We start from the raw sequence: 13281 nt of genomic DNA, 5'->3' as shown, positions 1-13281 counted from the left end.
CCATTGGTGGTGGGAGTCTCTAATGCAGCGCATGGGTTGGCGAGGCGCATCTTTCCACTCGGATGATTTCGGACAAGTCGCAGCTGGTTGGCGGGAGAATCGCACGTCACAGTCTGAGAGATTTCGCCGATGGTGTGACACGAACCCATTGCAGTCTAGAGGTGTGTCGATGCCCTTACATACCTACGTACACCCCCTGACTGGTATCGATTCGGACTCCCTCATCAATTTGTCCCTAACAATGAACTAAGAGTCCTCCTGGCTGTGTCAACTATCGAGCATGGCTCAAACACTCGCCGCAGCCGGACAAAACCTTGAGCGGCGCACAGTCGTGTCGGTCCTCCTATTCCCCCATCAACCATACGCCACCAAGCCCTATAGAGTCCTTCTATTCCGCCGTTCTGACAAGGTCAGCACGTATCGGAGGAAGCTTGCGCCCATTGCCGGGTCGGTCGAGACATATGACAAGTCCCCTCTCCATGCCGCCTGGCGCGAACTGAAAGAAGAGACTTCCTTCGGCCCCCAGCAGATTGAGCTATGGAGACGAGGTGCCGGGTTCGAGTTCACGGATCAGAAAGTCGTGGTGGTCGGCGAAGGTGAGCGCCAGGTCAAGGGGCGCATCTGGAAGGTCTGGCCGTTTGCGTTCCGCCTGACCAAGGAGACCGCCGACTACGACAACGACGTCGAGAAGCTGGGCCTCCACATGAACTTTGAGCACCTAGGCTGCCAGTGGCAGCGTGTCGACGACGTCCTCAGTGGCAAGATCTTGGATGATTGCGTGCCCAGACTGGAGGTGACGCTCGGGCAGGTCTGGGTCGACCCCGACAGCATCTTATTCCAAGGACTCGAAGAACTCCGACTGGACCATTCACACGGTGCGAGGGAATTGGCCACTATGGCGGTAAAGTCATTGATCAAGATCGTCGAACATGACCAGCAGACGCAGCGATCCCGAGACGCCAATGAGTGGTGGAAGGGATTTCAACGCCAGGCATTCCATCTCGCCTTCAACGGACGACCAAGCATGGCGGCGGCGATATCCAATGCCGTTGCTATGGCCCTGAAAGAAGCAAAGGCTCACATCGACCCTCCACTACCAGACTTCCTCGACAGAGTCAGACAAAGCCTTGAGGCCTCTGTCGCTAAACGAGGCGACATATCCAAACAAGTGAGTCACCAGTTCTCGAAATTCCTACAGGAGAAATTCGGCTCCAGTGCTCAGGCCCACGCAGGTGAGAAGGGGCGGGTCAAAATTCTGACCCTGAGTTTGTCTTCGACTATCAAAGCTGCGGTCCTACATGCCCTCGATGCCGACGAGTCGTTGTCGATGGAACTGCACATCCTCGAATCCCGCCCCTTGAATGAAGGCGCGAATTTTGCCAAGGTATTGACGGAAGAAGCCCAGAGACGCCGTGATGCTGGCACCACAGGTTCCCCCATTGACGATCGTCTGCGGATAATTCTCGCGAGCGATGCCTCTGTCGGCGTACTAAGCAAGGACATCGATCTCGTCGTTATCGGTGCCGATCGCATTTCAGAAGCGGGTGACGTGAGCAACAAGACGGGCTCTCTGGCAGCCGCCCTGGTCAGCAAAGCAGTCACGAGTGGCAAGGCTGCAGTGGTATGCATCAGCGAAAGTGAGAAGATTGCCACTCCCGGAGCGGCGGAGGATCATCCGGAAGAGGACAACGACACGACCGAGCTCACCAGCAGCTGGGAGATGTTACGGCAGCAGTCCTCCTCCCCTCTATGGGATAAAATGGTGACTGTGCGCAACGTCTACTTCGAATGGGTGCCCGCGCAACAAATCGACTACTACGTCTGTGAGGATGGCACGCTGTCGACCCAGGATATCCGTCAGAGATCGCGGCGGATATATGACATGATGAACGAGGTTTTTACCGTCGAACAGGGACTGAATATCTTTGAATCGTCTGGCCGTTGAGCGGCAGGGCGGGCACGTTGAACGCTTTCTTGAACTGACGGGGAATCTACACTACCTTTCTCCTCTTACAAATATAGACAGGACCATAAAATTTTCAGCTAGGAAACTCCGGATACAGGCTAGACTGTAGTGTTTCTATACTCTGGCTGCAATACTAGCGATGAATCTCTCTTGTAGCGCAGGTTTGTATACCTATCTACCAGGCTGGAGCGAATGCCTTTAATGCTCTGCTTTGTCTCTCGTAGCATATCTCGACCTGAATGAATGTTTATGCTTTACATCCCTCCCACATCAACACTAGGGCTCTCACGATACACCATTGAATCTAGTCGTCTCTACCTCCTTCATGGACCACCACCGCCGCCGCCGCCGCCGTTATTGCGTCTCCTATTCGCCCTCCGGCGAGCCTTCTCCAGGATCGCCGCAATGCTCACGAAGATGAGCAATTTGAGCCGCTGGGTTTCCTCCGGTTGGTCTGCCCGGGCTGTTTCAAAGTCCCTGAAGATGCGCAACTTGCCCTTCTTCTTCCAGCTCTTGAACTTGTTGTCCAAGAACACCGCGACGACCTCGTTGGTGCCCATGTCGACGAGCTGGAAGCTCTCCCAGTGCATCATGCGAGTGGCGCTGCCGCCCTCGACGCCCGCCGAGGCCGCGTGCGTGCGCTTCCATGCGTAGGACCGCCCGTCCAGCGACATGTGGTACTCGCCGTGGGTCACCAGGTTGGCGTTGCGCACCTCGACGTAGGTCATGGCCTCGGTGCCGGAGGACGGGTCGCCCAGACCGACCTTGATGTGGCGCGAGAACTTGGGGAAGTGCGCGACCCCGGCCATGGGCGCCGATTCGCCCGTGTTGGCCAGGTGCTCGAGGTCGTTGGTCGTGCCCATGGTCGGCGGCAGCGCGTGTAGGATCACATCGGGCTTCTTGAGCGCGAACTCGGACACCTCGACGTAGTACAGCGGCGCTTTGCTCGTGGGCGTCGATGCCGCGGCATCCGTGATGACCAGCCCCCGCGTCAGGACCTTAGGGTGATACCATCCGTATTCCCGGACGTGGCTGGCCGAGCTCGCTGGACCACCTGCGAACAGCGCCTGGTCCTTCTCGTCGTACAGAGAGCGTTCCGTGGAAGACTCCGAGTTCCTGCGATACGCAGGTGGGGGGACGTCATAGTCCTCAGAGACGTCGGATTCGTCCTGCCGTTGAGAGTGGGGGACATCGAGCTTCGAATCCATTTTGCCCAGGACCTTGAACGAAGTGTGTAGATGGGCCTGTCTCAAAGAGTAGATTTACCTCAGGAAGAACGGGAGTCCTCCTGCGAAAGGGTTTTCTGTTCCCCTCTTTCTTTCAACTCGCAAAGAAGGGTTTCTTGTCTCGTTATATACCTCTCTTTCCCTTCACAACCTTGTTGGCCGCCGAGCCGGGATGATCGACAAGGCGCACTCCATCCACCCCTAAGACGTAGGAGGCTGAGAAAGAGTTTCTGGAGCCTGGTTGCAGTTCGCCCAACGATCTTCCATTTGGACACTTCAGGCACAGGCTGGAGGCCCTAGCAGCGCTTTGCTCGTAACTGTACAACACCCAAGTGCAGGACAGGTTGGCGATACGACGTACTCGTATTCTGGAAATGTGGCTGCAGCACACGTGATCTGTGCCGTCGTCTGACCCCGGTTAAAGCAGCGAACTTTCTCCCCAAACAAAGCTAGTCCATACACGTGCCCTGAGTCTTCACATTGTGTTCGAAGACACTCACGACACTCCAACCCGGATCGAACCTCTGCTGCCCACCGCATGTCGACGTCCAATCAAGGCTCTTGTGGGAATGTCCATTTCCAGGCCTGCTCATCTGGTGATCCCACTATATTCACATTGAAGAGGTCTACGCGAAGGAAACAGCTGGAACAGCAGAGAGCTATTTGTTGCAATTTCCCTTCCCCCACGGCCGGTCGAAAGAACGTCTCGCGTTCCCATTGCAGGTGTCATGCCACCGGACCTCCGACACAATGGCCGAGTTCGACTCTGAAGACCACTACTCTGATCAATCCGGAGATCAAGAGCAGACACAGACGACTCGACGCAAGAGAAGACGAACCGCACACGCTGTAAGGGCTCCTTGTTGCCTTAGAAAGGGCAAAGCGTGCTAATGTTAGAGTGTGACCGCTGTCGTTCGCGGAAAACGCGGTGAGGAAAACTGCCGTCATCTAAAATTCGGTCCTTGATGTGTTATTTCCAGGTGTGACGGACAGACGCCGTGTGCGACTTGTCGCACGACTGACTGGGAATGTACATATGAAATGGAGGCTCCTTCGTAAGCACTCCGGACTTATCGTGTCATCATGTCTTACACGGGAACCCTTAGGAAAGGTAAAAGTGATCTGATCCTGGCAGCTGTGTTGCGCGTGGAGAGGTTGCTCAAACAAAGAGATACGTGCATCGTCAGTCTCACCTACCCCGCCACCCCGACGCGGACACCATCTCAGACGTAACCAGATCGACTCTTCTCACCGCGCCGGGTTCCAATCTCCAAATGGTGACATGCCCTCCGCGAGTGCTCCCTATTCTATGCCCACAAACCAACGGGACACCGTTGAAGTCCCATTGCAGAAATGGCTGCACAGCGTTCAAAATGCAAGCCTATCTCCATTGCACATCTCAACCACGGAAAATATCCTGGCATGGCCCCATTTTGACTGCTACCCGCTCCTCCGCGAAGCCGAAAGAGTATCCATTTTCAACTTAGAACAAGGCCGAGCACCTTCGGCTGGTATGGAGCTCTCACCTGTGCTCCCATTCATCAGTATCGGCGAGATCGAAGCCATAACTATGGCGTTCGAGCAAAATATCAACTTCTGGTACCCGACCATGTCAAAAGGCATGCTAGATCAACTAAAGGACAAGCTGTCTACGGGCCGCTTGAGCAACGATTGTAACTCCTGCCTGGCCCTTCTAGTCATGGCTCTAAGCTGTGCCTGCGAATTCACAGTGTCCACATTACGGGATGATCTGGAAGGAGATACGAATTCTCTGCCTCGGAGGAAGAAGATGGGAGAAATGTATTTCGACTGTGCAATGAACAGAATGCATATTCCGCACCAGGAAGTCAGCAGGGCTGCGTTGCATTGTCTCTTATTCACCGCGTAAATTCTACCAATTTAGTGGTCGATCTCGAACTAATATTTGCAGTTTCTACTTTGCCTTTTCTCAGAGGCCTCTTCAGGCATGGTCTTTTATCGACGCAGCCGCCACCAAGTGCCGAGTGCTTCTGGCGTACAGGCCGGCCGGAATTTCTCAAGATGAACAAGAGTGTATTCACCGAATTTTCTGGTCCTGCTTCATTCTGGAAAGGTTCGTGAGCCACCAAACCCCCTATGTCATGTCTATCTCGCTCAGAACCCGCGACAGCGACTACATCGCCGAACTGTCCGCCCTGCCCCTTTCTGGTATCTCGGACATGGAATCCTCAGTCCCTCTGCCAGGTCAGTTCCATACGCACACTACCGTCGAAGATGAAGAGCACTCGGCTATGTACTTCCTAGCCTGTCTCTCCATGCGTCGGCTCCTCAATCGGGTCCACCATCTTCTATATAGCAAAGATACAGGTGCAAGTCTGGATGACCGGCGCTTTCCCCATATGGTTACCGAGCTTGATCACCAGCTCGAAGACTGGCGCCGGCTACTCCCTCCAGTATTCAGCTTCACTCTCAATAAGGAGCCGGCCCCGAATTCGCAGGCTGGTTTTCTCAGGCAGAGATACCTCACTTGTCGCAGCGTGATCTACAGACCGTACCTAATGCAGATGCTCAATCCGTCCGGGCGCGTTGATCAGGAAGGTTGGGAGAAATGCAAGAAGTGTCTGGATGCTTGTATCGAGCACATCCTCAATCTGCGAAGCTTTCCACATACTGTTTTCGTGGATACCTGGATTTGTTCGCTGTCGTGAGTCTCGCCGTGGAATAATGTTTCCTCATATCTGAACATACTAACTTGCCACCAGCATGGCAGGAGCAATGCTGGTTTTACTGGCGGGATGCCGAATTCCCGGGGTGCAACAATATATATATCCTGAAGTCACCATGCTGGGATCGCATCTTCAGAGCCTTCTATCCAAATGGATCACCATACCGGGCGAGCCACCATCACCCAGTGTGAAACAGGCCATTCGGTGGATTGAGGTCACCGACAGGCTGATTAAAGGCGAGCAGTGAGATGCACTGATGCATCTGGAGGGGACTATCCTCAGGATTGTTACCCAACTTGACAGTCACTCTAGGACCTCTTGCTATGCCCATGTAGCATTCAGGATCTCGTCACAAGAGATGGTTCAGAAGAAGAGAACGTCCCTGAAATACTTTTAATTGTATCAGTGACATTCCGTGAGGCCAACAACTAAAATGCCAGTCCGCGCGGGTATGGGACACGGGACCTCTTTGACGGAAAGATAGGTCAAGTTCACATGAGTATGATCTGCTGATTTTAATACATTGTCAATTGAAGACCCTGGGAGCTGGTGCCTCGTATGCGAAGCGAATCGAGCACGCTAATTCTCTTGCTGACAGGAATCTCCTACCCATAGGCTGCCAAATTGGCCATGAAGAAGCATAGTGTGTGAACATGAGAGAAGGTCACATGGGGAAGATGTCACCGAACTCGATATATGGAAAGTCATCTTGGCCATTGAAATCCGAGCAGTCTATTTACTTTGGCGCGGACTATGGCTCCTCTGGCTGATTGTCTGAGCAATCCCATCAGTGCTGAGGAAGTGTATGGCTCACCTTTGGATCCGGTGAGCATCAGGAAGCATGAAAGGGATATTCAAGAAAAGAAAACAGCCAACAAGTGAGAATCGCCAGGTACAACCCGAAATCCCTCTGCCTCACAGATTTCCCACGCAGGCGAACTGCCGAAAGCCACTTTCGGATTTTTTCAGATTTAGCTTCCCAATGGATAGCTCACGCCATTTCAACCACATTCGGGATGGTATCTTCTACACTTTCTCCTCTCCCTGCATGACAACTGCATGGCCTTTGACATCTAAAGTGTTCAAGACCGTTGCTGCACTCCTCTTCTCCAGTGATTTTTTGACCGGGTTTGGAGCCTCGAAGACTTCGGCCAGTTCCTCGAGGGTCCGGTCTTTGGTCTCGGGAAAGAAGAAGTACATAACCGACCACTCAACGAGGTCCCAAAAGACAAAGACGAGGTAGAAGTAATATCTGATGTTGGCAAATGCAGGGCCGGAAGAGTACTGGATGACGGTGCTCGAGATCGATGAGGCCAGGTTGCCGAGGGCCGTGCCCTTCGCACGAGTCGTTGTGTCCAAAGTCTCGGCAATGTAGGCTGATTGCTGCGGAGTCCAAGCAAATGAGAACACAATGCCAAAGACATAAATGAAAGCGATTGTGGCGTTGGCGGCCGAGGCATCATCTGGTCGCTCTGTCGCCAGCTTTGATGTGCCGGTGATGATTGCGAAGCACACCGAGCAAAAGACCGTGCTGTACAGCAACATCGGCCGGCGGCCCCAGACATCGAGGAGCCTAGCACCCACGATGGCGGCGACGAAGCAGATGACAGGGTAGATGCCGTTGAGAATCAGCTGCGTGTTCTCGGACGCAATGCCCGCGTTCTGGAGCATCACCGGCAGGTAGTAGGAGGTGATGGAATTGCCCGACAGCTGACCGAAGCAAGCCATGCCGAGAACACAGATGAGGCGGCGACGAGCGGAATGTGTGTTGAACAAGCCCCGATAGTCCCACCATGTCTTGTCCGAGGCATCGGTACTGATTTGGTGGCGCATCTCTCCAAGCTGCAGTTTTACCACGGGGTGGTTCTCGGAGCCCTCGCCGTGATACCTCGCCAGGACTTTGATCGCCTCGTCTTGTCTGTCATGCGCCATGAGCCACCGAGGGGATTCTGGGAGGAAGAAAACGCCCGCCGCCACAACGACGGAGGACAGAAGTTGACACCAGATAGGGATGCGGAAGCCATAGCTGTGGCGTATCTTTGAGGATCCATAAATGGTCCAGCTGGCGACAATCGAGCCAATATACCTATATTGAATTCAGCACCGATTCTCTGATGCAGGGCACACAGAGAGATGACGTAGAAAAAGAGAAAAAAGAAGTGACACCGACAATAGAGCTTACATACCAAGTGCAGTTGTACAGGCCAGTCAAGGTTCCACGCCACACTGGATGAGCCATTTCACTGACATAGCAGGGGGCACTGACACAGCAGAAGCTGACACCGAAGCCAAGAACAAATCTGCCCCCCAAGAACATCGCGTGGCTGGTCGAGGGAGCCTGGATGCAGGTGCCAATGATGATGATGACGGCGCCAGTAAACATGCCCGCTCGACGGCCGAAGTGATCGTTGACGGGACCGGAGAAGAAAACGGCCGGTATGGATCCAATATTATACATGGCAAAGACCAGGCCAGTGCTTGACCCAGCCGTCTTCCTAAATACCCCAGATTCGAGTCAAATCTCCGTCGTTGTGGACGATCACTCAGATGATGGACACTTACATGTGAAAGTACTTCTGGTACGTGGACATAGCGTTGAGACCGCCCATCAGAGAGCCATCGTACCCGTTGAGGCATCCACACAGGTAGGCAATGGCCAGGCAGCCGTAGAGCCGCAGCATAGAACGGCTGAAGGGGCGGTACTCGGCGTTGGCCATGTCTTCAGCCAGCTGGATAGCGTGGCTGACGGGCTGGACGTCTTCAACATATTCACTGTGCGCCGTCCCTTTCGAAGTGTCATGGAGGTGCAGGACCACCTTCGACTCTTGCGCATTCAATGCCATGGTTCTTTTATTTCCAGACGAGAGGACACAGAATGACTTTGGGCAAGGTTGGCGTTGTCGCAGTTGGGGGTTTTCTCTTCTATCTGTGTGTATTCAGAGGAAGGGTGGTAGAGAAAGAAGGGGTGAGAGAACAAGACGGGATGAGGAAAAAGACATCCCTCAAGCCATAGATCATGGGCTGCCAGCTTGAATTTGTACACCTCTTGCCTTACCCCAGCTGGGAAGGAATAGAATGGACGATAGAACGCAAGTACGCCGCGGGGTCGACCGCACCGTTCCATATTAGTACTGGCGCGCGGACGGTCGTGTGGGAGCCCCATGGCAACTGATGAGATGGCCGGTTCTCACATATCGAGTGCAGAATGGGATTTTCCTTCGGACTCCGCTATCCGCGACAAGGTTTCGAATTGTGCGATGCGGTGGAGGAATGGGACCCACTGGACCCGCTGGCGGCGTGAAATGCACCGAGAGCTTCGAATGTGACCAACTACATACATTCAAGCGACGAGGGCCTTTGTCTCTGTCCAACTTTTTCTCCGCCGATATGGATGTTCGAAATGACGGTGATGGCGATGCTGTAAGCCGTCCGTTTTCAGAGCCACCTGGTGTTCCCTTCGAGTCATCACTACGCCCGGTCCGTCTGTCCCGAGGCGCGTCATGCGGGCGAGCAATCCGTGCAAGCGTGAACAGAGGTCGACGTGAACGAGATATAACCGCCTAACAGCGAAAAGGAAAGAGTTCCTGCAATTCGTATGTAGAGCTGTGCTCGTTGTTCCATCTTTCCGTCGTCTCCTCTGCAAGCCTCCCTTTCTCTCTGACCTAACGACCATGATATTGGAAGCTTTCTCACAGTCCGGCCCAGCTATTACTGTGTCGTGCAAGTCCCGGAGCGAGCCCGATCCGCCGGACTATGAAAACGAACAAGTTTTTCAACGGAACAAACTTCCAGCCCGGGCATTTTGCATTCCAGAGACGTCCATATCCTTGAATGGACTGTGGGGCTTCCACTACGCTGCAACTCCAGACCTCGCGCCGTCTTGGGAGGAGACACAAGACGCGAACAACCAAGGCTGTCAGTTTGACTCCATTGCGGTGCCTGGCCATTGGCAGTTGCAAGGCTACGGCAAACCTCATTACACGAACGTCATCTACCCTTTTCCCGTTTGTCCACCCAATGTACCGACCGAGAACCCCACGGGCAGTTATATGCGCTCGTTCTGTGTGCCTGAAGGTTGGAGATCGGACACCCAACTTCGCCTGCGTTTTGAAGGGGTTGATAGCGCCTTTCATCTTTGGGTCAACGGCGCGGAAGTAGGATACTCTCAAGGGAGCAGAAATCCTGCCGAGTTTGATGTTTCCTCTTGTGTGAAACGAGAGGGAGCCAATCAGGTCTTGGTCCGTGTCTATCAATGGTGCGATGGCTCGTATATTGAGGACCAAGATCAATGGTGGCTGTCCGGTGCCGAGAGACTCGTTAACCACCTGTTATGATTGCGAGCGCTAACGAATACGACAGGGATATTTCGTGATGTCTACTTGCTGGCACTTCCAGAGAAGGCACGAATCGATGACTTTTCTATCCAGACCGACTTGGACGAGGCGTACAGGGACGGGACACTGCGTGTAGGCCTCGATCTCGCGCTCCAACACGACTGTGATGTGGAGCTCACTCTTCGAGCTCCCGGTCAGGATACAATCCACGTCTCTGATCGCTCGACACTCACCAGCCAGGAACCCACCTTTTCGAAAGAATTCGTCGTCCGAAATCCATCCAAATGGACCCCTGAGACACCTGCTCTCTATAGTATTGAGATCAAGCTCCTTTCTGGTGGAGTTTGCACGCAGCGGATTACTCACCGGTTCGGATTTCGGAAGGTTGAGATCAAGCGTGGTATTTTGACTGTCAATGGAGAGCGCATCCTCCTTCGAGGCGTCAACAGACACGACCACCATCCGCGCTTCGGCCGGGCGGTTCCACTGGAATTCCTTCGACGTGACTTGTTGCTCATGAAACGCCACAACATCAACGCGGTCCGATGCTCTCACTACCCAGCACAGCCAGCCCTTTACGAGATCTGCGACGAGATAGGCCTATGGGTCCTGGACGAGGCGGACCTTGAATGCCATGGCTTTTATGAGGCTGTGGCGAGGCCGTTGAACATACCCGAAGAGATGGAGTACGGACGACGAAAAGAACTCACCTTCTCCAAAGCTGCCGCTTTCACCTCAGATAACGAGAAATGGCAGGCAGCCTATCTGGATCGAATGACCCAGCTGATCCAGCGAGACAAGAACTTCACCTGTGTCATTATCTGGTCTTTGGGGAACGAGGCATTCTACGGCCGCAATCACAAGGCCATGTACGAATACGCAAAACGCGCAGACCCGTCACGCCCCGTGCACTACGAAGGCGACATGGAGGCGGCCTCCGCCGACGTGTACTCGTATATGTATCCGTCGGTGGAAAAGCTGCTTTCCTCGGCCAGAACAGTCGGAGTGGCCGCGGACGGCTCATTCACGAAGCCCATCATCCTCTGCGAGTACGCCCACGCGATGGGGAACGGGCCGGGCCTTCTGGGAGACTACCAAGCCGCCTTTCGTGATCATGCCAGGCTACAAGGCGGCTTTGTCTGGGAGTGGGCCAACCACGGCCTGCTCCAGACACCGGCCGACACCGAGGCTGCCGAAGCAGGAGAAGCTGTATATGCGTACGGAGGCGACTTCGGTGATGAGCCGAATGACGGTACCTTCGTCATGGATGGTCTTTGCAACAGTGACCATACACCGACCCCTGGACTCATTGAGCTCAAAAAGGTGATTTCTCCCATCAGGGCATGGATCAGTGAGAGCGGCGAAGAAATTGTTATGGAAAATGGGTTTGACTTCAAGGGACTTGAAGAATTGGCCGCTCGCTTTACAGTCGAAGCATTTGGCAAGCGGTACGTCTGGGTCTGTGATTCGGAAGTTTCACCACTAAACTAAGAAAACGTTTACAGGGCAGAGGTACTCGAGACGGGGGAGCTTGAGCTTCCGGATGTCAGGCCTGGAAAGGCGGGCACGATTCCGCTGCCCAAGGCCATCTTACAGTATGCCTCTCACGCCCAGTGCGAGTCTTGGATCACCGTTTCCTTTGTCCTGAAGGAGGATAACGCGTGGGCGAATGCTGGGCACGAGGTATCCTGGTTTCAGCATCGATTGAACGGGAAGATGTTGCTCCCGCCCGTGCACCTCGAAAACATCGAGGAGTCCGCCATATCGAGAGAGAGTCTCGCCACATCTTTCCAGCGACACATTGTTACTGTCCATGGGGCGGACTTTTCCATTTCCTTTGACCGAAGTTTTGGGCATATTTCATCATGGGTGTACAAGGACTGGCAGCTGTTGGGCGGCCACACGTCGTCTGGCCGTACGCCACTGAAGCTCGGCTTCTGGCGACCTCCCACCGACAACGATGCGGCCTGGCAGACCAAGGCGTGGAAACACTGGGGACTCGACTCCCTGACCGTGCAGAAGCGCCAGCTCGACATCCAGCGCCTGGACGGCGGCGACGTGCAGCTGAAGGTGGTGACGTACATCGGCCCGCCCATCCTGGCCTGGAGGTTTCGCGTCGAGACGACCTACATCATCGAGAGGACCGGGGCAGTCTCCATCCGAGCTCACGTGCGGCCCGAAGGCGCCGCCACCGCGACCGCCACCCCCGAGACCCTGCCCAGGGCGGGCTGGGACATCCAACTGTCCAGGGCCTTCGACCGGGCCACCTGGTTCGGCCTGGGGCCGGGCGAGTCGTACCGCGACAAAAGGTCGGCTCAGAAGGTCGGCATCTACAACGCCTCCGTCGACGACTTGCACACGCCCTACGAAGTGCCTCAGGAGAATGGGAACCGGATGAGCACGCGGTGGCTGAGGATGCGGCAGGCCCGCCGCACCTCGTCCTCTTCCGCCGCGCCCGGCATCCAAGCTACAATGACGAGCGGCAAATTGAATCCAGACGGGCACTTCCACTTCGCCGTGTCCAAATACTCGGCCGCGGAGCTGGAGCGAGCTAGACACCGGGCGGAATTGGTTGAGGCGGAGGCGGTTTATTTGCGGGTGGATGTGGACGTGTCCGGCGTCGGAACCGGGGCGTGTGGGCCGGGGATTCAGAGCCGGGATCTAGTCAAGTGTGAGGAGATGGACTTTGAGCTCGTGTTGGAGCCGATTCTCGAGTAAGCCCTGGAAAGTAAGTGCCCTGGAGAGAGCAGAGTGGATTCGCCACGGTATAAGAACACCCCTCGCAAGATCCAGATATTAGACGAGCGGTATTGCTCTTGAAATGTGTCCATTGGAGTTTGATTCACTCGCTTATCGGGCATGACTTTGGCCTCTAGCAAGGGTGTAGCTCCCTATCGCCCTCGGGCTGCTGCTTAGCCACCCACAACTTTGGCAGAGTCTCCTGTAAAGCATGGAAACGGAGTCAGTGACCAGAGGACACTCACGGTTGTTTGAGAGGCCCAAATTTGCCCTAGAACCGTAGCGTTGCTGGTCAGTCGGAGCAGGGTGGT

The 13281-nt window shown here is 54.7% G+C and overlaps 4 protein-coding genes across 11 annotated transcripts; 2 read left to right on the top strand and 2 right to left on the bottom strand.

Moving 5' to 3' along the window:
* The first annotated feature begins 182 nt into the window (after positions 1-182).
* On the top strand, positions 183-2180 carry PV07_00137 (uncharacterized protein). Its single transcript, XM_016386565.1, has one exon. It carries the CDS (start codon positions 281-283, stop codon positions 1943-1945), a length of 1665 nt encoding a protein of 554 aa, XP_016253493.1. The 5' UTR covers positions 183-280; the 3' UTR covers positions 1946-2180.
* On the bottom strand, positions 2064-3499 carry PV07_00136 (uncharacterized protein). Its single transcript, XM_016386564.1, has one exon. The coding sequence runs from the start codon at positions 3172-3174 to the stop codon at positions 2290-2292; it is 885 nt and encodes a 294-aa protein (XP_016253492.1). The 5' UTR covers positions 3175-3499; the 3' UTR covers positions 2064-2289.
* Positions 3500-3727: 228 nt separating this feature from the next.
* PV07_00135 lies at positions 3728-7196 on the top strand. 8 transcript variants are annotated; one of them, XM_016386556.1, is made up of 9 exons: positions 3728-4041; positions 4092-4120; positions 4173-4247; positions 4299-4374; positions 4430-5076; positions 5123-5284; positions 5342-5875; positions 5934-6396; positions 6496-7196. In XM_016386556.1, the coding sequence occupies exons 1-8, from the start codon at positions 3943-3945 to the stop codon at positions 6142-6144; spliced, it is 1833 nt and encodes a 610-aa protein (XP_016253484.1). In that variant the 5' UTR covers positions 3728-3942; the 3' UTR covers positions 6145-6396; positions 6496-7196. The 8 variants fall into 8 exon arrangements, with proteins under 8 accessions (XP_016253484.1, XP_016253489.1, XP_016253490.1 ...); XM_016386561.1 differs by having other exon boundaries at positions 4092-4247; XM_016386562.1 differs by having other exon boundaries at positions 4092-4247; positions 4299-5076.
* On the bottom strand, positions 6924-8740 carry PV07_00134 (uncharacterized protein; the record flags this gene model as incomplete). Its single annotated transcript, XM_016386555.1, has 3 exons — positions 6924-7983; positions 8084-8392; positions 8460-8740. The coding sequence occupies 3 exons, from the start codon at positions 8738-8740 to the stop codon at positions 6924-6926; spliced, it is 1650 nt and encodes a 549-aa protein (XP_016253483.1).
* Between the last annotated feature and the right edge of the window lie 4541 nt (positions 8741-13281).

Source organism: Cladophialophora immunda (assembly GCF_000835495.1).
Source record: "Cladophialophora immunda strain CBS 83496 unplaced genomic scaffold supercont1.1, whole genome shotgun sequence".
Taxonomy (NCBI): Eukaryota; Fungi; Ascomycota; class Eurotiomycetes; order Chaetothyriales; family Herpotrichiellaceae; genus Cladophialophora; species Cladophialophora immunda.
This window is presented reverse-complemented; position numbering and strand designations above follow the sequence as displayed.

What these genes read in the sequence shown, in the direction of transcription:
- PV07_00136 (XM_016386564.1), bottom strand. Translation starts at nt 3,174, where the DNA reads ATGGATTCGAAGCTCGATGTCCCCCACTCTCAACGGCAGGACGAATCC.
- PV07_00137 (XM_016386565.1), top strand. Translation starts at nt 281, where the DNA reads ATGGCTCAAACACTCGCCGCAGCCGGACAAAACCTTGAGCGGCGCACA.
- PV07_00135 (XM_016386556.1), top strand. Translation starts at nt 3,943, where the DNA reads ATGGCCGAGTTCGACTCTGAAGACCACTACTCTGATCAATCCGGAGAT. An exon ending in AACAAAGAGATACGTGCATC is followed by an intron (nt 4,375 to 4,429) that starts GTCAGTCTCACC and finishes AGACGTAACCAG; the next exon opens with ATCGACTCTTCTCACCGCGC. An exon ending in CATTGTCTCTTATTCACCGC is followed by an intron (nt 5,077 to 5,122) that starts GTAAATTCTACC and finishes TAATATTTGCAG; the next exon opens with TTTCTACTTTGCCTTTTCTC.